Raw genomic sequence first — 21,950 nt, 5'->3', positions numbered from 1 at the left:
CCAGTGATGAAGTTTTTATTTGTTGTAATTTAGTTTTACTGAGTAAATGAAATAATCTGATGATTGAAAGCAGCAGTTTTTCCCCTTTATATCACTGACTACAGTTTGTTTGAGGACGTAACAAATACTTGCAATGAACGACATGTTATTGAGTAATTTATGACTCTATTTCAAAGCTCTGAAGCCAAACTCAGCAGCTGATGTGAGTCAGTTACTTTATGTGAATGATTTCAGTTCATTCCAGCATTTAAACTCTGTGCAGTCGTATTTCTGTTCAGCTCCAACAGGACAAACAGGAAGAATTAGCAAATAACTTTTCACACAACTCTGGGTTTGAAGATGCTGACAGATTTCACTCACGTCACTCACAGGTTTATATTTGTCTGCAGGAAGTGATGTCATTTTGTCAAATCTATATGCACTGTGGGAGTGAACTGTGAATAGTCACAGTGAAGAAACATGAACATGTAACAGTAAAAGCAACAAAATGTGTTTTTGTCTTTCAAAGAAAAATTCATTGACTTGATCAACAAGTTTGTATTTTCAAATAATAACTGAAAGTATCAGGTGGAGTTTTTACTTTGATGTTACAGGTTATTTTGAGGACGTAACAAACACTTGTAAGAAACCATCTTTGAAAGGACGAATCCTAAAGCCAAAGTGAGCAGCAACATGTCCATGAATGTCTCACTGTGATGGTTTCTTCTGTCCATACTGGCCACAAACACATCCATGGAATCATGAATAAAAGCAGTTTGAATGGAAGAAGCGTCCATGAAAGTGACTCATAGCTGACTCTGATCATCATGTTTAACAACAGAAACATGTTGAAGAAGGAGAGTGACAGAAAGAACAAGTGAATGTACTCACAAAGGAAGAAGCAGCAGATCAGAGTGTGACGGACTTTCATGATGAGGCTCTGATGGTTCACTGCTGCCTCTCTTCTTCTTCACTGGAAACCAGGAACTTGTGACGCCTCACTTCTCTGACTGAAGGAGTCCCTCCTCCAAACACCACAGCACCTCTACACTCCTCATTTGTCTGAAACAGTTGCAACTTCCTGTTAAAACATATTTAACCAGTCTGAGTTTAACATGCGCCTGAAGAGGGAAACAAACATGAATGCTGCATCAAAGCAGTGAGTGAGCATTTGATAGCTATTCTTTTATTGGACATTTTTTCAGATTGAAATCTCATATGCAGTGTAGTGACTAACGCGTCATTAAGTAACGTGTTACAGTAACTAGGTTATTATTGTTGTAAAGAGCACGGTAACTAGTTATTATGCCAAAATCAGGAACTCCTTAATCATTACTGAGATTTAGATAGAGTTGTTATTCGTTACTTCTCGCGGTGGCTATTGTGGAGCTTCCACAGATTCAGTAACATTAGCAAGTGGTGGAAGCCAGCAGGTGGATGAGGGAAAGGGGAGGCAGGAGGAGAGACCCGAGGAGGCTGCCGGTCCGAGTGTCAGGTGAACTGAACTTCAGGTAAGAAGTTATGACCTGCAGTCTATCTGGGTCAGATATAACCAAGTTTAGGTGGAGTTTATTTTAGCTGTGCTGACTTTTTACAGTCAGTTACAATAACTCGTACTGCGTACTAGCTAGCATGGGTGGGTGCTATGATGTTACTGATAGTGAACTTTTTTTTCATAAGGTTAGTTAGTAGAGTTGCCAATGGCTCCTTAAAAATGGAGTCATCTCGTATTCAGAGAAAATATTATATTGAGCTGAAAAGAAATGCAGTTTGTCCCGGACTTCAGCTACAATGAAAAAGACACAAAGCTGGATTTTTTCTGTCTTTGCTGCACAGCTGCCTCTTCTTCTCTCATCCTCTCACCCTCTCTCCTGTTTCTACTTCAATCATGAAACTGATCAATGATCAGCTGATCGGCTCTCTTGTTTGTTTATCGCCCAATTTGCGCTAGAAAGAGGAGACCAGCAGATGAACAACATGCACATTATCTTTTCCTTTCTATTGGTAGGTGGCACAGTGCACTTGTGGCAAGTAAGCAAGCTAGAAGACTGGCAGTCTGGCTGGTATCCAGTTACAGAAGCAACACGTTAACAAGAGAATTCTGAGTAAAACCAAAGTTACTTTCCCTAGTAACTAGTTACTTTGACAGTAATGAGTAACTTGAAGTAATTGATTTACTTTTGATAGAAGTAACTAGTAATGTAAGTACGTTACTAACTTAAAGTAACTTTCCCAACACTGATTAACATACAGTCATATAGTGAATGATATTAGGGGATTCCCAATATCACATCAGTTTTGACCTTTGACCTCTTCTTCAAGGTCAGACAAGTTTAAACTTTCATGAGATCAAAGTTTTATGAAACATATTTTATCTTTAAACACTCCGAGAAGTCAGCTGAGACTGAAGAAGAGACTTTGAGTGACAACATGTTTCCCCCACTGAGAACACAACAGCCCAAAGAACACAATCAACTTTCTGGAAGATCCTTACATGGATGATCGAGCATGCATCAGGACACCTTAATAAACACCTTTTCAGACTAAATCTGGTGTTAAAGTCTTACTGATGGGTGCTTTAATACTTTACAGTTTTTTCTGAATGCTTAAACCCTAACTGTGATTCCTGTAGCACAATCTCTAAAACTATTCAGACTTATAGCAAAACCACTCACTGAGTTTGCAAAACTAAAAGCACAAAAACTGCTTTGCACTCAGTTTGCAATTTTGTAACACACACTTTGCAAAACTGTAGGCACAATTCACTGCACAACACTCAATTACCAAATTTCCAACACACTCCTAGCAAAAGTATACACATGTATGGCTATCATTAACACTAATTTGCCAACTGTCTGGCACACTTTCACATGTGAAAACTTTTTTAGATAATTCGTTCACTTTGCAATCAGCCTAAGCACTATAATCCAGGTAAGCTGTGTGTGCGGAGTACAATGGAGGGAGCAGAAAGAGTGAGAAGTAGAGGAGGCCGAGGAAGAGGACGTGGAGGGGAAGAAGTAGGATGAAGAGGACGACAAGGACAAGGAGGAGCAAGAGGAAGACGAGGAGGGGGGAGAGGAAGATGAGGAGGGGGGAGAGGAAGGGTAGGAAGAGTAAGAAATAGAATTGCTGATGACATCAGAGCTACAATAGTGGACCATGTAATCAACCGTGGAATGACCCTGAGGGTAGCTGGCCAACGGGTCCAGCCTAACTCGAGCCGCTACACTGTAGCAAGCACCATAAGGACATCTTGAAATGAGAATCGGTTAGTACAGTCACTTCGCACTAAGATTTGTAGCACTGCCATATGCCAATGAGAAACACACCAATACCATTGATGTAAAAATACTGAAATTGTTACTTTACAGAATTGCTAGATGACCAGATGCTGGGGCAGAGGAAGCATGTTCACTGCAGACCAAGTAACCCATATAGTCATTATGGCGACTGCAAATAATCCTATACTTGGAAATAAACACTTGTGTTTGTTTTGATGTGTTTGAATAAACACCAGTACTTGAAGTTTGGATCCCTCTATGCTTATGGATCTATGACAGAAGTATGAGCTCACACTGACATAGCCTACCTTGTGCATTGTGTGCTTAGTAGATGATGGCTTGTGTGTACTGTTTGATACGGAAACACCATTTTTACGAAGGTGTGTAGAGTTAATCTAGCTGTGTTTGCTTTTGCAAGAGAACTACAATGTTTTGATTATTGGGTGACAGTCAAAGGAGCTTGCAAAGAAAAGCGTCTGGACTTCTTTAAGTTGCTTGAAGACGTTTCACCTCTCATCCGAGAAGCTTCTTCAGTTCTAAGGTCAAATGGTGGAGAGTCCCAGATATAAACCTAGTGGGAGTGACCTCCCACAGAGGGACAAAAGGACCCCTGATGATCCTCTAATCGCCTGAGCCAAGGTGGGAAACTGGGCGTGGGTCACAATCAGCCAGAGTTTCGGGTGTGTTCATTGTGAAACCTGGCCCCACCTTATCATGCGAATTCCTGAGGTCAGATGGCCCAGGATGTGAGTGGGCGTTAAGGCGTCTGGGAAGGATCTCAAAACTGGATTATAGATGGCAGAGAGTTGGTGTCGTAAGCCCCGCCTCTGTTCAAAGATGGTCGCTCACAGTGGACATAGATGCTTCTTTCACTCCTCTTTCAAACCATCTGTCCTCTCTGTCCAAAATGTGAACATTGGCATCCTCGAAAGAGTGACCTTTGACCTTAAGATGCAGATGGACTGCTGAGTCTTGTCCTGTGGAGGTGGCTCTTCTGTGTTGTGCCATGTGCTTGTGACTCAGCAGTCCATCTGCATCTTAAGGATAAAGGACACTCTTTCGAGGATGCCAATGTTCACATTTTGGCCTCAGGGTCATTCCACGGTTGATTACATGGTCCACTATTGTAGCTCTGATGTCATCAGCATTTCTATTTCTTACTCTTCTTACCCTTCCTCTCCCCCCTCCTCATCTTCCTCTCCCCCCTCCTCGTCTTCCTCTCCCCCCTCCTCGTCTTCCTCTTGCTCCTCCTTGTCCTTGTCGTCCTCTTCATCCTACTTCTTCACCTCCACGTCCTCTTCCTCGGCCTCCTCTACTTCTCACTCTTCCTGCTCCCTCCATTGTACTCCGCACACACAGCTTACCTGTATTATAGTGCTTAGGCTGATTGCAAAGTGAACGAATTATCTAAAAAAGTTTTCACATGTGAAAGTGTGCCAGACAGTTGGCAAGTTAGTGTTAATGATAGCCATACATGTGTATACTTTTGCTAGGAGTGTGTTGGAAATTTGGTAATTGAGTGTTGTGCAGTGAATTGTGCCTACAGTTTTGCAAAGTGTGTGTTACAAAATTGCAAACTGAGTGCAAAGCAGTTTTTGTGCTTTTAGTTTTGCAAACTCAGTGAGTGGTTTTGCTATAAGTCTGAATAGTTTTAGAGATTGTGCTACAGGAATCACAGTTTGGGTTTAAGCATTCAGAAAAAACTGTAAACACCGGGCGATCGCGGCTCAAGAGTTGGGTGTTTGTCTTGTAATCGGAAGGTTGCCGGTTCGAGCCCCAGCTCGGACAGTCTTAGTCGTTGTGTCCTTGGGCAAGACACTTCACCCTCCCGCCTACTGGTGTTGGCCAGAGGGGCCGATGGCGCGATATGGCAGCCTCGCCTCTGTCAGTCTGCCCCAGGGCAGCTGTGGCTACACCTGTAGCTTCCTCCACCAGTGTGTGAATGAATAGTGGAGATGTAAAGCGCTTTGAGGGCCCTGAAAAGCACTATATAAATGCAATCCATTATTATTATAGAGAAAACAAGTTTTTTTTTCTTTTCTCTCTCATTGGTTATTAAAGGAACTTTAATATATTTTAATTCCACCTGACACCTCCACAGGGTTTCAATATAAAGAGTTCAGAGAGTTGAAGACATCCCAGCACAATGCAGAGGCCATCAGGGAAGGTCCAGTCTGGTTTGTGTTGTCATGTTTGTATGTTAAACAGTGAAAATGCTCCTTAAGTTTTAATCAAGTCACTCATTACAAATCATTGTTTTTAAGTAAACAAAATCGAGTTCTATTCATTGCACATAAATGTCACGATCTGGGGAAAACGCATGGATGGTTTTTGATAAATTGGCACGCCCGTGTAGCGTGCTGGCTAGAGCCACATGCGGCAAAGGTTAACAATGGGTTGCAAGAGGAACGCAGCTACTTTAGTAACATCCCGTGCACTGATCACAGATGAGAGAATGAACAAAGTGAAGAAACACTTGCAGCACCTGAGGTGAGCGGAAGCTGACGCACGCTGCTCCAGGGAGGAGCTTGATATCCATGTCGTAGGAATGATGCGGGGGTAAGGTAGACGGTCGCTTCTTACTGAAGACTTTGGAGAGATCGTGATAGACCTGAGGGATCTTGTCCAGCCAATGGGCTCTGGAAGAGGAGCTTCTGTGGAATCCATTCTGGTCTTAGGAAAGAGGCAACAATGTAGACACTGGAGACCCCGGCCCAAGATCTGACACAATGACAAGGAGATATGGGAGTCATGTCAACAGAGCCAGGGATAGCACAGAATGAGAGGAGAGGAAGTGGAGAAAAAAAGAAACTGGATCTCCTCCTGGTGGTCCCTGATGGACATGCTGTGTCTGGAACTGAATGGGGTAGGCTTAGTTGGACGTGGAGTAGACCAGCTAAGTTCTGGTCGATGAAGTTTTCAGCTGGCTATGGTCTCGGAGAGCCTCAAGAGGAGAACTGTTGGTGTTTCAGGTGAAACGTTACCTCAACCTGGAAATGAGAGGGGTTTGAGGGGTGGGATGTAGAGGACACTAGGGGCGACGATGTCCGGCCGGCTTCGGGTAGCCTCCCCAGTTTCATGGGCTTCTCAGTGGAGTTAGCAGCTGCTCCTTCAGAAGAGGGAGGAGGTGGAGGAGGTGTAGAAGTCAAAGCCCTGATGTCAGAGACAACACAACAAACACCTGAAAACTGTGTGTGCTGCAGCACTGAACAAATTAAAATCTTATGGTCTGATACACGTTATTTGTGCATTTACTTTCTGTTTTTGTTGTTTGTGTGGAGTTGTATTTTTCTGCACACTTGATATAATGTTTGGTAGCTTTCAAAAACAGCCAACAGTTTCAAAGATGTAAGAAAATAAAAAGTTACAAACCTAATAAAAATGAAGGAAGTAACATTCTGGAAATTCAATGAATGCCAGCAACCTCTGCTAGAGAAGTTACAATTCAGAAGAACAACCACAACATAAATGAGAACATTGCTGCGAAAAATAAGCTTCGTTCCTCTTTGTTCTAACCATGAATCAGTTTCACATGCTGATATTCATATGCAGCTGCTGGTGTTACCCCCACCCTCCCTTTTCTCCTGTATTTTAAATGAAATAGTCCATGAGAAAACATCAGTCATCTGACACCTGACTGCAAACTGACAACGCTCACTTTCTTTAGCTGATCTGAAGTTAGGTTAATATGACATATTACATTACTTATCTGAGAAAAATAAAGTCAAAATACAGCTGTATGAAACCTTACACCATTACCACAGGAATTAAATGGATAAGTAAGAGCCAGGTACTGCAAATCAAATGCAGCCTTTTGGGTCTTACTTACCTGGATGCATAAAGACATAAAAGACTTAACATTAAGAACCATAAATACTGATATGACTGCGTTAACAATTCAATTAGTCTTGATGATTAAATTAGTTCTGATTGATTCTAGAAATCTAAAATGATTGATTAACTTTATTGTGCAAAGTGCAAATATCGACAAGAATCCACTTTTTACAGAATTGAGGCTAAACTTTAAATTGAAATTCATGGAAAACATGATAATTTTAAGAGTTTTGTAAGATTTTCAACCTTGAGAGCTGGTTTAACTACAGGCAGCTTTATGAATACTGGCCTTGGTACCTTCTCCAGTAGCTTTTGCATTGGTTATACATGACACCAGTGCTGCACAGCAGAACAAGCTGGACCCATGATCACTCTTTAAGTTGTCACTGCAGAAGTTTACACCCTTCGATCCACTTTCAATAACAGTGTAATTGCAAAGTGTACATGAATGAGCAGTGAACCTCAAGCCCAGATGCATAAACCTCTGACTCATTTCTGTTTCTACATCGTCAGTTTGTTTCTTCACATCCTCTTCTTGGGTCCTTCATAGTCCCTCCCACCACGTATGTGTTCAGAGGAGTGGAAAGAGAGAGGAGTCAAAGCAAGAGATTTTTAACAGAGCTCCAATGAAACAGTAAACCATCAGAGCTTCGTTATGAACACCCTTCACAGTTTGATCTACTTCTTCTTCGTTTGTGAGTATATTGGCATATTTTTGTGGCACTTATGTTTCTTACTTTTCTTATTGTTACACATGGTCATCTCAGTCAGCTGTGAGTTGCTTTAATGGGCAGCTTCTTCCCTTCTTGGTAACTGCTGGGATACAAAGCTCATTCTGTGCCACCGTGGTTATCGTTCTGCTTCTTTTTCACTGATTTTTAAAGCTTTCTTTATTTTAGGGATGCAACTGATGGCAAATAGGTGTAGCATTAAAACATAATCAGTGATTAACCTACCAATTAATTTAGTGAATAAATATCTTGATGTATGCTCAACCATCCAGGTAAGGAAATCCCAAACAGCTGATTCTGTTCATCTGGACGTAGCGTTTTGTGGGAGAAACATTTCGTCACTCATCCAGGTGACCTCTTCAGTCTCAGCTGACTGCAGGACTCCCCAATCTTATAAACAGTACATTTGCATAATGACTGTAACCAGCCCAGTGAGGGAACTGGGAGATAAACAGCTTATGGCCATACCACCCTGAGCATGTCCGATCTTATCTGATCTCAAAAACTAAGCAGGGTTGGGCTTGGATAGGACTTGGATGGGAGCCTGCCTGTGAATGTCAGGTGGTGTGAGCGTGTTTCAGAGCAGCACAGAAACAGCTTTAGTGAAGGTTATAAATGATCTTCTTATGGCCTCTGACAGTGGACTCATCTCTGTGCTTGTCCTGCTAGACCTCAGTGCAGCGTTCGATACTGTCGACCATAATATCCTATTAGAGCGATTAGAACATGCTGTAGGTATTACAGGTACTGCACTGCAGTGGTTTGTATCATATCTATCTAATAGACTCCAGTTTGTGCATGTAAATGGACAAATTGGAAGTGTCTGGAAAATAACTCAAAATGTTAGAAATATTCCAGTGTTAGAAAATCAGCACTGCTCAGTGTTAGCCATTGTTAATCTTAACATATATATATGTATGTATATATATATAAATATATGTATATATATATATATATGTATATATATATATATATATATATATATATATATATATATATATATATATATATATATATATATATATATATATATATATATATATATATATATATATATATATATATATAGGATCATGGCCAAGCTTGAAACCTGGATCCCCCGTAGCCGGTTACCAAGATTACGTGAAGTACCCTCAGAAGGTCTGCTAGATGATGTTAATGCAGCACTACGGGCAATACCTACAACCACGATTACCGACACTAACAAGCTGATCTACAATACGGCAGCAGTGATCAGTGAGATGCTTGGCTACAAGTTGAACAGCGACAAGGGGCAGTACCCTCCATGGAGAAGGAGGCTAGAGGGCAAGATCAAAGTAGCACGGAGGGAGGTTAGCCAACTAACGGAGTTGCAGAAAGGTGCGACAAATAAGGTGCCTAAGAAGTATAGCAAGCTGTCCATACCTGAGGCCTTGGAAACTGCCAAGCAAAGACTCACAGCCTTGGCCAGCCGCTTGAGGAGGTACACCAGAGAGATAGAAGGCAGGAGAATAAACCAGCTGTTCTCCACAGAACCAGCAAAGGTGTACTCTCAGTGGCAAGGGAACAATAAGAGAACAGCACCACCAAGGCTGGAGACGGAGCAATACTGGAAGAGCATATGGGAGAAGGATGCAACCCATAACGGCAATGCTCAGTGGCTAGAGGATCTGAGGGCTGACCACAGCGACCTCCCTGAACAGGGTCCAGTAACCATCACAGTGGCAGATATCCAAGAAAGGGTCTCCAGTATGAAGAGTTGGACAGCACCAGGGCCCGACATGGTTCCCGCCTACTGGCTGAAGAAGCTGACTGCACTCCACGAGTGCCTGGCAGCACAAATGAACCAGCTGCTAGTTAACGAGAGACACCCGGAATGGCTAACCGAAGGTCGGACGGTCCTGATCCCCAAGGACCCCAAGAAGGGACCGGTCCCCTTCAACTACCGACCAATAACCTGCCTCAGTACTACATGGAAGCTCCTGTCAGGCATCATATCGGCTAAGATGAACAGGCACATGGGTCAATACATGAGCGGGACACAGAAAGGAATTGGCAAGAATACCAGAGGCGCAAAACACCAGCTACTGGTAGACAGAACAATCAGCCGAGACTGCAAGACCAGACTGACCAACCTGTGCACTGCCTGGATTGATTACAAGAAGGCCTATGACTCAATGCCCCACAGCTGGATACTGGAATGCCTAGAATTGTACAACATCAAGGGGACCCTAAGAGCCTTCATCAGGAACTCAATGGGGATGTGGCGTACAACACTAGAGGCCAACTCCAAGCCCATAGCACAAGTCACCATCAAGTGCGGGATCTACCAAGGAGATGCTCTGTCCCCACTGCTGTTCTGCATAGGCCTGAACCCCCTCAGTGAGATCATTAACAAGACTGGCTACGGATACCGACTACGGAACGGAGCAGTTGTCAGCCACCTCCTGTACATGGATGACATCAAGCTGTATGCCAAGAGTGAACGAGACATCGATTCACTGATCCACACTACCAGGCTATACAGCAATGACATTGGAATGTCGTTCGGACTGGAGAAGTGTAGCCGGATGGTAACAAAGAGAGGGAAGGTAGTCAGAACTGAGGGGATTGAACTACCAGAAGGCAACATTGCAGACATAGAGGACAGTTACAGGTACTTGGGGATCCCGCAGGCAAATGGGAACCATGAAGAGGCCGCTAGAAAAGCTGCAACCACCAAGTACCTGCAGAGGGTCAGGCAAATCCTGAGGAGTCAGCTGAATGGTAAGAACAAGATCCGGGCCATCAACACGTACGCCCTGCCCATGATCAGGTACCCTGCTGGGGTAATAGGCTGGCCAAAGGAGGAGATAGAAGCCACTGACATAAAGACAAGAAAGCTCCTTACCATGCATGGAGGGTTTCACCCCAAGTTCAGCACCCTGAGGCTGTACGCTGAGCGGAAGGAAGGGGGCCGGGGACTGGTGAGTGTCAGCACCACAGTCCAGGATGAGACAACGAACATCCAAGAATACATTGGGAAGATGGCCCCAACTGACCGAGTGCTCAGTGAATACCTCAGGCAGCAGAAACCCAAGAAAGAGGAGGGAAACGAGGAACCATCATGGAAGGACAGGCCCCTGCACGGTATGTACCACCGGCAGATAGAGGAGGTGGCTGATATCCAGGCATAGTGTACAGGAACATCTGTGCCGAGTATAACCTGGAAGTCCCGAGGTCAAAATGGGAGATGCCCCCAAGGGTGGTGGAGAATGACCGAGCTAAGATCCTGTGGGACTTCCAGGTTCCAAATGACAGCAATATCAGGAAGAAGGAACACGAGAAGCTGGAGAAATACCAAGGGCTCAGAGAAGAGCTCGAGAGGATGTGGAGGGTGAAGGTAACGGTGGTCCCCGTGGTAATCGGAGCACTAGGTGCGGTGACTCCCAAGCTAGGCGAGTGGCTCCAGCAGATCCCGGGAACAACATCAGAGATCTCTGTCCAGAAGAGCGCAGTCCTGGGAACAGCTAAGATACTGCGCAGGACCCTCAAGCTCCCAGGCCTCTGGTAGAGGACCCGAGCTTGAAGGATAAACCGCCCGCAGGGGCGTGCTGGGTGTTTTTTTTACATATATATAGTATTTAAATATGTAGTATATAGTTAGGGCTGGACCAGGTGACCCTGAATCCTCCCTTAGTTATGCTGCAATAGATGTAGGCTGCCGGGGATTCCCATGATGCATTGGGCGTTTCTTCTTCACTCACTATGTGTTAACAGACCTCTCTGCATTGAATCATATCTGTTATTATCCTCTGTCTCTCTTCCACAGCATGTCTTTATCCTGTCTTCCTTCTCTCACCCCAACCAATCACAGCAGATGGCCCCGCCCCTCCCTGAGCCTGGTTCTGCTGGAGGTTTCTTCCTGTTAAAAGGGAGTTTTTCCTTCCCACTGTCACCAAAGTGCTGCTCATAGGGGGTCATATGATTGTTGGGGATTTTCTATGTACCTAGGATAAAGCGTACAACATAAAGCACTGTGAGGCGACTGTTGTTGTGACTTGGCGCTATATAAATAAAATTGAATTGTATTGAACTCCGGACTTAATAGACTGGTCATTTAAAATATTTTGTCACTTTAATTATAAAATATGATATTTTAAATCTTTTTTACAAAAGTTCCCCTCCATTGTAGACACTAATATTCTAATAAAAACTTTTTCACAGTCCAGCTGTTTGGCACCTTAGATTATGGTTTAGAAACAGCTGATAAAATAACTCCACCTCTCTCTGCTCACTGATGCTCTCATTTTGTTTGTTTGTTTGTTTTGTTCTTAAACTTGCAGCAGAGCCCGTTACAGCAGGTGGCGCTTGAAGCGGCTGCTGACATGGCCTTTGCCCAAGAGTCAGCTCTGCTCTCAGTGTGTCTGTGTGTGAATGCTGTGATCAGACTGCAGCTTCTTACAGGAAGTACAAACAGTAACTGTTGATGGTTCATGTTTCCAACAGCTCTGCAGGATGGAAACCCTGAAGTCACCGATGCTCAGATTCTTCACTATGGAGTCATTGGAGGAAATATTACAGTTCCTCTTGTTTTTCAATCATCTGGAACATGGAAGATGTTCTGCAGAGAAGAATGTGAAGGAGAAAACATTCTCATTAATACAACTGATGTCAGAGCTCAAACAGGCAGATACAGCATTGAATATGAAATACAATCAGTTTATGGTTTATATGTGAGCATCTCAAAGCTGACTGAGTCTGACTCTGGACAGTACAGCTGTGGTTTGGCTGGATCTTCATCATCAGCTTCATACGAACGGTTCGTGATCGTTGTTGCTGAAGGTGAGTTTCTGTTTCAGCTGTGGAAATGTTTAGTTTCTGTTCCTGAAGCAAAGTTTGAGTTTTCACTGACAGCTGCTGACGGTTTAAAGAAGCTGAAGTTTGTTCTTTATAAAAATCTCAAATCTGGAAAACTTTGGTATTGAAATATTTTGAAGGAATAAATCGGTCGCAAATAAGGATTTTTTTTCTCACTGTGCTTAAAGCTGATAATTCAGTAATAAATAAGACTGTAATCTAATCTATTAAAATCTAATAATGTGCAGATTATGAAGCAGCATCAGTGGCTTCTGCAGCACTGATAGTAACTATTGATTGTTTGTCTCTTTAACAGCACTGCTGGATGGAAACGATGATCAGCTGAAACACTTTGATAAAGAAACTGGAAGCTCTCTCACAGTCGGATGTTCCTTTAAACAACCTGGAAACAGAGGGTTCTTCTGCAGGGGAGAGTGTGTAGGAGAAAACATTCTTGTTCAAACAGATAATGTCAAAGCTCAGAGAGGCAGATACAACATTGGATATGCTTCACATACAGATCCAGGAGTTCTGTATGTGAGCATCACACAGCTGACCAAGTCTGACTCAGGACGGTACAGATGTTACCTGGGTGGTTCATCCAGAGAGTTTGAGGTCACTGTCACAGACGGTGAGTTTTTACTGACATTAATCAAATGTTGTCAGAGTGGAGCTGTTCAGCTGTTCCTTATTTCCTGTCATATATCTGCTGTTCCAGTGGTGGATGTTCATGTTGAACACGAGCAAAGTTTCTAATAATGAGCTCAGTGTCTGTACAGTGATCCCTGTGAGCCAACAGCTCAGGCTGCAGACTGCTCTGAGTGTTAGACTGTTTCTCCCACTGAAAAAGTTACATGCAGATGAACAGAATCAACCTTTTGGAGTTTTTCTACTCTGTACAATGTAAAATAAAGTGGAGAAGCCTTATGGAGACTTTGCCGTGGTCACAGAAGCCCCGTCTACCTGCTTTCAAATCTCCTGTTTTTGAGGATCAGCCTCAAAAGAAGATGTAAAGCTGAGAAGTGATGAAACAGCTTGTTTCAGACAGAGAATGATCTGATGGGCTGCTCCAACACACGAGGCTCAACTGTAAAAACACAAAGTTACTGTAGTACAGACCAAGAATAAAAATACATGGAAGCTGTATGAGCAGAATACGTCCACTTTAACGTCTCTGGTAGCTAAATAATATTTTTATTGATCATTGCAGTTGTTAGTGTTTCAGGCATCTGTATATAAAAGATAAATAACATTTATTTAATTTATCACTTTCACAGTCTTTGTGAAGAAAATTAAGAAAATGAAGTTGTTCACATTTTTTTCCTTTATTTTCTCCTCTGGGGTTTCTGTCTAGATTTTTATTTATTTTATTTATTTTTGATCACGTATCTAACCACAGCTAAAGCTCTCTGATCTTTTTCACCAGTCATCCCATCATTAACTGGACAGAACCAGCATGGGCTGTATGTGGGCCTGACTCTGACGGTCAGCGTCATCCTGGTCTCAGTGTCTGTGCTGATATTCTACAAGAAAAGATCCTCTAAACGAAAAGGTGAGACAACAGGAGCACGGATGACACTTTCCATTTCTCACAGTAATGAACATTTCAGTCATTGGCGTCTCTTTACAGTTAAATAAAGTTTTGGAAACACACATTTTTTGTATTCAGAATATTTTCCCATAGAAGATTTGAAAATGCAGTGTGTTTCCGTCACGGTTAGCGCTGGCCGACCGTGGGGATGTGGGGAAAGGAGGACCCAAATGCTGGACTTATTTGCAGTGCAGTAAATATTCACATAAATAATCCCGTTGATTCCCCTGACTCCCATGTTGTGTCTTCCTCCTCAATAAGTCCGTGCCTCGTGCTCTCCACCCCCATGTGTCTGCACTCCCCGTGCTCGCTGCTCTCTGGCTTTCCACGCTCTTCCTGCAGGAAGCATTAGAGGCAGCTGTCAGGAGACTAAAATACTGCAGGCATGCACTCGCTGCACTTGACACTAACAACACTAACGTGGAGTCTCATGCAACAATCCTGCACCGGTGGGAGCTCCATCATTCTCTCAAGTAGCTCCCCCGATGAGCCTGATCAGCAGCAGGTGTGTGAGGTCCTAAGGTGTGGCCAGTGCCACCCCCCCACCCCCTCACCCCCCACACACACACACAAACCCAGAAACCAGGAAGACGAGAGACAGCAACACCAGAAATACACGTCCATAACTGCTCATAACTGTCAGGGACCCTGAGTCTGACAGTTACTTGTTGAAGGTCCAAACTGAATTCAGGTTAAGTTATAGAATTGAATAATCCCACACTGGCAGCACCAGCAGCAACTTCAAGCATTTAAACAACCAGGATTCTTGAAGTGTTTTCATTTTCAAGCTTTTCTGGCACATATGTGGTTTGTCCTCTTGATGACTGTCCGAAATGCTGCTGCTCACTGTTTTTGTGAACAGATGAACATTTCAAGACATCAGGATTTATTTGCAGGGACCAGTTGCACCTGACCTTTCACCTGTAATAGTTTAAACTCACCTTTGTGCTTTTTTCAGATGTTCCTGTGGAAACACAGTATGCTGATGTCACAGAGGTGAGTTTGGGGAACTTTGAATCTTTTAAACTGTTCAAGAGTCCAGTGAAGAAAAGTCAAAACAAGAAAAGTTTAAACGTCACGAATTTCTTCACAAATAAAATTTCAATCATTAAAGAAAAAATTACCAATAATCATCCCACAGATGTAATATTATCTACAGCTACTCTTAGTACCATTGATGTTAAGTTAGACTCTTTTTCTCCAATTGATCTTTCTGAGTTAACTTCAATAATTACTTCCTCCAAACCATCAACGTGTCTTTTAGACCCCATTCCTACAAAACTGCTCAAAGAAGTCCTGCCATTAATTAATGCTTCAATCTTAAATATGATCAACCTATCTCTAATGATCGGCTATGTACCACAGGCCTTCAAGCTGGCTGTAGTTAAACCTTTACTCAAAAAGCATCTCTAGACCCAGCAGTCTTAGCTAATTATAGGCCAATCTCCAACGTTCCTTTACATCTACATGGTGTCTGTATACAGTGGGGCAAAAAAGTATTTAGTCAGCCACCGATTGTGCAAGTTCCCCCACCTAAAATGATGACAGAGGTCAGTAATTTGCACCAGAGGTACACTTCAACTGTGAGAGACAGAATGTGAAAAAAAAATCCATGAATCCACATGGTAGGATTTGTAAAGAATTTATTGGTAAATCAGGGTGGAAAATAAGTATTTGGTCAATAACAAAAATACAACTCAATACTTTGTAACATAACCTTTGTTGGCAATAACAGAGGTCAAACGTTTACTATAGGTCTTTACCAGGTTTGCACACACAGTAGCTGGTATTTTGGCCCATTCCTCCATGCAGATCTTCTCGAGAGCAGTGATGTTTTGGGGCTGTCGCCGAGCAACACGGACTTTCAACTCCCGCCACAGATTTTCTATGGGGTTGAGGTCTGGAGACTGGCTAGGCCACTCCAGGACTTTCAAATGCTTCTTACGGAGCCACTCCTTTGTTGCCCGGGCGGTGTGTTTTGGATCATTGTCATGTTGGAAGACCCAGCCTCGTTTCATCTTCAAAGTTCTCACTGATGGAAGGAGGTTTTGGCTCAAAATCTCACGATACATGGCCCCATTCATTCTGTCCTTAACACGGATCAGTCGTCCTGTCCCCTTGGCAGAAAAACAGCCCCATAGCATGATGTTTCCACCCCCATGCTTCACAGTAGGTATGGTGTTCTTCGGATGCAACTCAGTATTCTTCTTCCTCCAAACACGACGAGTTGAGTTTATACCAAAAAGTTCTACTTTGGTTTCATCTGACCACATGACATTCTCCCAATCCTCTGCTGTATCATCCATGTGCTCTCTGGCAAACTTCAGACGGGCCTGGACATGCACTGGCTTCAGCAGCGGAACACGTCTGGCACTGCGGGATTTGATTCCCTGCCGTTGTAGTGTGTTACTGATGGTGACCTTTGTTACTTTGGTCCCAGCTCTCTGCAGGTCATTCACCAGGTCCCCCCGTGTGGTTCTGGGATCTTTGCTCACCGTTCTCATGATCATTTTGACCCCACGGGATGAGATCTTGCGTGGAGCCCCAGATCGAGGGAGATTATCAGTGGTCTTGTATGTCTTCCATTTTCTGATGATTGCTCCCACAGTTGATTTTTTCACACCAAGCTGCTTGCCTATTGTAGATTCACTCTTCCCAGTCTGGTGCAGGTCTACAATACTTTTCCTGGTGTCCTTCGAAAGCTCTTTGGTCTTGGCCATGGCGGAGTTTGGAGTCTGACTGTTTGAGGCTGTGGACAGGTGTCTTTTATACAGATGATGAGTTCAAACAGGTGCCATTCATACAGGTAACGAGTGGGGGACAGAAAAGCTTCTTACAGAAGACGTTACAGGTCTGTGAGAGCCAGAGATTTTCCTTGTTTGAGGTGACCAAATACTTATTTTCCACCCTGATTTACGAATAAATTCTTTACAAATCCTACCATGTGAATTCATGGATTTTTTTTCACATTCTGTCTCTCACAGTTGAAGTGTACCTCTGGTGCAAATTACTGACCTCTGTCATCATTTTAAGTGGGGGAACTTGCACAATCGGTGGCTGACTAAATACTTTTTTGCCCCACTGTATATAATGTATAATTATTTATCCAATTAAATATTTTTTTGTTAAAAGAAAAAGGTCTATGGATGATATTCACTCAGTATCATACTTGGGGTGTCTGGCCCACAGTGGTTGTCAGAGGAGTGGGTTGGTCCTGGGTGTCGCCCTTGGTGTATGTATGAGGGGTGGTTTGCTAAGTTGGGGGTGGATACCTTGGCAGTCATGCAGGGGGCTGTTTTTTTCTCTGTCATGTGTTGGCTCTTGGCTGTGGGTGGGGTGGAAGTGGCCCTGGATATGTGGAGCAGTTGGACATGGAGAGGAGCGAGAGTGGGCTGATCCTGCCGGCTCTTTCCGGCTTCGCTCTCTTCACTTCTATTTTACTTGATCTGCCCCCTGCGTAGTGCAGTCCTGGGGTCCTTCCTGCAGGCCCACTGCCCTATCCCTGTGCATGGTCGTCTGCTTTGGGGTGCGTGTCTCTCACCTCCAGAGTTGATGGGGGTCTGGGGGTGTGGAGCCTGGGTGGGCGGCTTGCGTGACTGGTTGTAGTGCACCTACAACACCTACAACTGGGCCGCTGCTAGCTGCTGGTGGTGGTAGTGGGAGGCTCTGGACACTGGTGCAGACTTTCATCCATGTTTCTCACACAGCACACTGCTGTTCTCGGCTTCTGCATTTATTACTTCCAGGCTGGACGACTGTAATTCATTATTATCAGGAAGTCCTAAAAACTCCCTGAAAAGCCTTCAGCTAATCCAAAATGCTGCAGCAAGAGTCCTGACAGGGACTAGAAAGAGAGCAGATTTCTCCTACAGTGACTTCTGTTCATTGGCTTCTTTTCTCTCTTTTCAGGCGACAGACTCAAACAAACTCACCCATAGTGCACTGAGTTTTCTTAACAAGGCCCGTGTCTCTCCCAGCAACGCCTCCTGTAGTAACACCGATGAAGTTGTCTCCTCCGTGTCTCGAGTACGTAGGATGCCAGAGATCATCTGCTGTCCTTAACTGCAGATCATCTTCAGTGTTGCTGCCACGATTCTCTAAATGGATGAAATGAAGCTGCTTTCAGCCTCTGTGTAAATGTTCTAGAAAAGATTCAGATTGTATAATTAATAATGAATATTTTTCTGTTTTTTAGAAAGTGCACTTTAAGGACTTTAGTCCAGTTTCTACATGTAAAGCCTCAAACTACCAGAACCTTAATGGAGCCACCAGAGACCAGGACCAAATCTACTCCACACTCAAAATCCCTGACCAGACTCTCCAGACTCAGAGCTGAACATGAACATCGAAAAGACAATAAAAATCAAATAAAATTAATATTTCTAGTCTGGGTTAAAAGCCAAGCCAAAAAAAGATGATGCAGTGAGTCAGAGTAGCGTCCAGTCATAAAGCTGGCCAAGCTAGTTTTTGCATATTTGTGAAGAATTCATGTATCTGTCATATTAGCAGTCAAAACAAAATCTTTTTAAAAGCACAGAGAAGATTGTGGTGCATACATCATACATTTTATGTGTGTTTGATCTTCAGAAAAACTCCTTTTACTAAACATCAAGTAGGATTAGAAACAACTTTAGAACTTAATAACTTAAGTTACTTAATAAAAAGACTCCTCCCTTCTACATCTAGAAGGGAGGAGTGTCGAGATTAAATGAATCAAACGTTCAACCACTCACAAATATCCAAGTCAACAACTGTACATCAGCAAAACAAGCAGTTTTCAGCTTATGTTTGTAAAACAATAAACTGTCATTTACAAATACTCGTCTCCAGAGTCGGAACAGAAGTATGAAGGCTTGTGAATATGCTCCCCCCTCTTTCCTGGAATAATGTCCAGAAGGAGCCGACACTGTGGGAACAGTTTCCTCTGAAGGAGTTTAACAGCAGGAACATGAAACATGGCTGCTTTTGCTGTCGTTCTTGATATGTTATTGTGTAGAATCTGGACGTTGTGTTCATTTGTCGCTGAATTTGTTTCTTCACTTGTTTTTTTATTTGTTGGCCAAAGAGATTTTAGTCTGAATGAGACACTTTACCATGACAAATAAGGAAATCATGTTATCCAGGTTGTTTAGCCACAACATGATAATTATGATGATACAACAATGAAATCATGTCTGTAGATCTGTATTCTGCTTTATGTTACTAATCTGCCTGTTTCTAGAGCACTAATATTTTCATGTGGAGCTTCCCTGTTGCTGTGATGGGACTGATGCTGCTGAGGGAGGGGCCTCAAACGAGCTGTTGGTCACTGCTGGCACTCCCTTCTCATTGCAGGGCCACGTTAGAGTTCAAGTAGGACAAAACAAACAAAGAAGAAAACACTCGTAAATATTTCAGAAAATTTGGTTTTTTATTTATTTTTTTATTGCAAATATTGTTTAACAAGACAAAACTGCAAACTTCACATTTGTTTCTCACTCTTAACTGAAATCTTTCACTTACCAAACAAACACATCGCTCCTCTCTGTCTGTCCAGACACGTGGCTGCACTTCTGCTGTCATTTTGTTCGTATGTAACAAAGTAAAAAAGTGTACACATGAGTTTGTGACTCTCACTGAACTAACACAGCTGATGCCTCAGCGTGTTGGTGCTCTGCTCATATTAAATCATTTTTGGCTTTTTATAGAACTTATTTTAACATTTCACTCAAAAACAAACAAAAAAGTCACTTCAGGGGACAAACTGTGTTATATTTCATCAGGTCAATATCTGTGTGTTTGAGCTCCCTGCTCTGAGGGCAACTCTGAAACAGTTTTTTCCTCATAATCGTATAAAAGGAACTTTGATGTTCTGCTATTTTCATTTCATCTGAAACCCACACTCGGCTTCAATACGGTGGGATTCTTAACCACAGTGTTGTGTAAATTGTAGTTACACAAGAGAAACCAGCCTTCAGCTTCCATGTGAGTCTGCATTTTTCTTTTGTCTTTCATATAGTAAGCATGTTATATTTACAGAATCCTCAGGCATTAATAAAGTATCCTGATCCATTGAGCGGTGACGGTCTTATTTATAAAGTCTGAATTAAAACAGAATTTAATGATTTGCAAATGTCATAAACACATATTTTATTCATTATATCCAATAATTCTATTTTATTTATTTGGTTCTGTATTTTTATTCAGAATAGAACAGAAAACATATAAAATGTTCACGCTGAGAAAATGAACCATTTTAAGAAAACTAAGCTCATTTTGAATTTGATGGCAGACGCAGGCCGTGTTCCTCGCTGAGCAGCGTCTCCTCTTCTTTGAACAAGATGCAAACCCCAAGTTGCTCCCCGATGCATCAGAGTGTGAATGTCATTAGAAAAGCACTCAGTTTAGAGACGGTGCTTGTGAGGTGAATGTGGCACACTGTAAAAAAAATTGTAATATAAAAGTATTTTACTGTGTATTTTATAGTTTTGTACTGTTTTTCTAGAATATTATTAAATTTACATAAATAGGCTGTGATTTTATATTTCAAATGTAAATTAATGTAAACTCGCTGTAAATGTAATAAAACATAATTTTCTCGTTTTTTAAATATATCTGTCTGTACATGAGCATATTTAGATTGTTCAAATACTTTCACAAATGTATCACAATTTCACAAATATTTGTCCGTTATTTGAAAGATTGAACTGTTAAATTCAAATGTAATGCTATGGAAAAATATATAAAATGATTCTTATAAACTTTTTTTACACCAAATAATAATAATAATTATTGTTATTTAGGGCCATCGTGGCTCAAGAGTTGGGCGTTCGTCTTGTAATCGGAAGGTTGCTGGTTCGAGCCCCGGCTCGGACAGTCTCGGTCGTTGTGTCCTTGGGCAACACACTTCACCTACTACCTACTGGTGATGGCCAGAGGGGCCGATGGTGCGATATGGCAGCCTCGCCTCTGTCAGTCTGTCCCGGGGCAGCTGTGGCTACAACTGTAGCTGCCTCCACCAGTGTGTGAATGTGAGAGTGGATGAATAGTGGAGTTGTAAAGCGCTTTGAGGGTCACAAAAAGCCCTATATGAATGCAATCCATTATTATTTAAACCAACTGTTAACTGTATATTATATTTCTGTACATTTAAGTATTATTATTCATATTGCCGCATTCATTGACCTTGTTTACAGGTAATTTCATTGTTTAATCACATTAAAATGTTCCCAATTTAATGTTTAAAAACTCTTGGAAAAGGCAAAATCCCATGTAAAATTAGGGCAACAAACTGTATTGGCATTACTGAAAATAACTGTATTTTTACGAGAAAGTTCTTTTCTGTTATTTTATGGGATTATTTTGGCGCCCCAGCTGGAATATTACTGTTGTTTTAGGATTTTCTTTTTTACACTGCATGTTGCATATGAGAATCAGTCCATTTACCATTTAGTCTGCTGTTCAGCAGTGCTCGCTCTTCTTTGTTGTATGTTACATCTTTAACATAGTGTCACTCATGGAGACTAGTCCAGGAACAGCTGGCTCATGCAGGCATGTCATTGGTTGACGATGACGTCGGGGAGCGCTTGATTTTGTTTTGCTCTTTTTTTTATTGGTGGAGGCTGCAGTATCGTTCAGTCGTGCTCATTTAATCGTGGAAAGATAATCACTGAGCATCAAATCTGATTAATTGTGCAGCCCTGATGAACACAACAAACACCTGAAAGCATGAAACTG

At 42.4% G+C, this 21,950-nt stretch overlaps 1 protein-coding gene across 1 annotated transcript; it reads left to right on the top strand.

Moving 5' to 3' along the window:
• Nucleotides 1–7,749: 7,749 nt before the first annotated feature.
• Nucleotides 7,750–18,570, top strand: LOC146551328 (uncharacterized). The gene is made up of 7 exons (XM_085261026.1): nt 7,750–7,789; nt 12,293–12,628; nt 12,960–13,274; nt 14,070–14,195; nt 15,193–15,230; nt 18,144–18,260; nt 18,430–18,570. The coding sequence occupies exons 1-7, from the start codon at nt 7,750–7,752 to the stop codon at nt 18,568–18,570; spliced, it is 1,113 nt and encodes a 370-aa protein (XP_085117152.1).
• The last annotated feature ends 3,380 nt before the right edge of the window (nt 18,571–21,950 follow it).

This window comes from Mchenga conophoros, linkage group LG20 (assembly GCF_057382185.1).
Source record: "Mchenga conophoros isolate Kocher_MC1m ecotype Shallow Benthic linkage group LG20, M_conophoros_male_GT1.1, whole genome shotgun sequence".
In the NCBI taxonomy this organism is placed as follows: domain Eukaryota; kingdom Metazoa; phylum Chordata; class Actinopteri; order Cichliformes; family Cichlidae; genus Mchenga; species Mchenga conophoros.
The sequence above is the reverse complement of the archived record's forward strand: the minus strand, read 5'-3'. Positions and strand labels throughout refer to the sequence as shown.

Coding starts and splice junctions, on each gene's coding strand:
- LOC146551328 (XM_085261026.1), top strand. CDS start 7,750: ATGAACACCCTTCACAGTTTGATCTACTTCTTCTTCGTTT. Junction 7,790..12,292: donor GATCTACTTCTTCTTCGTTT/GTGAGTATATTG, acceptor TGTTTCCAACAG/CTCTGCAGGATGGAAACCCT. Junction 18,261..18,429: donor TTGTCTCCTCCGTGTCTCGA/GTACGTAGGATG, acceptor TCTGTTTTTTAG/AAAGTGCACTTTAAGGACTT.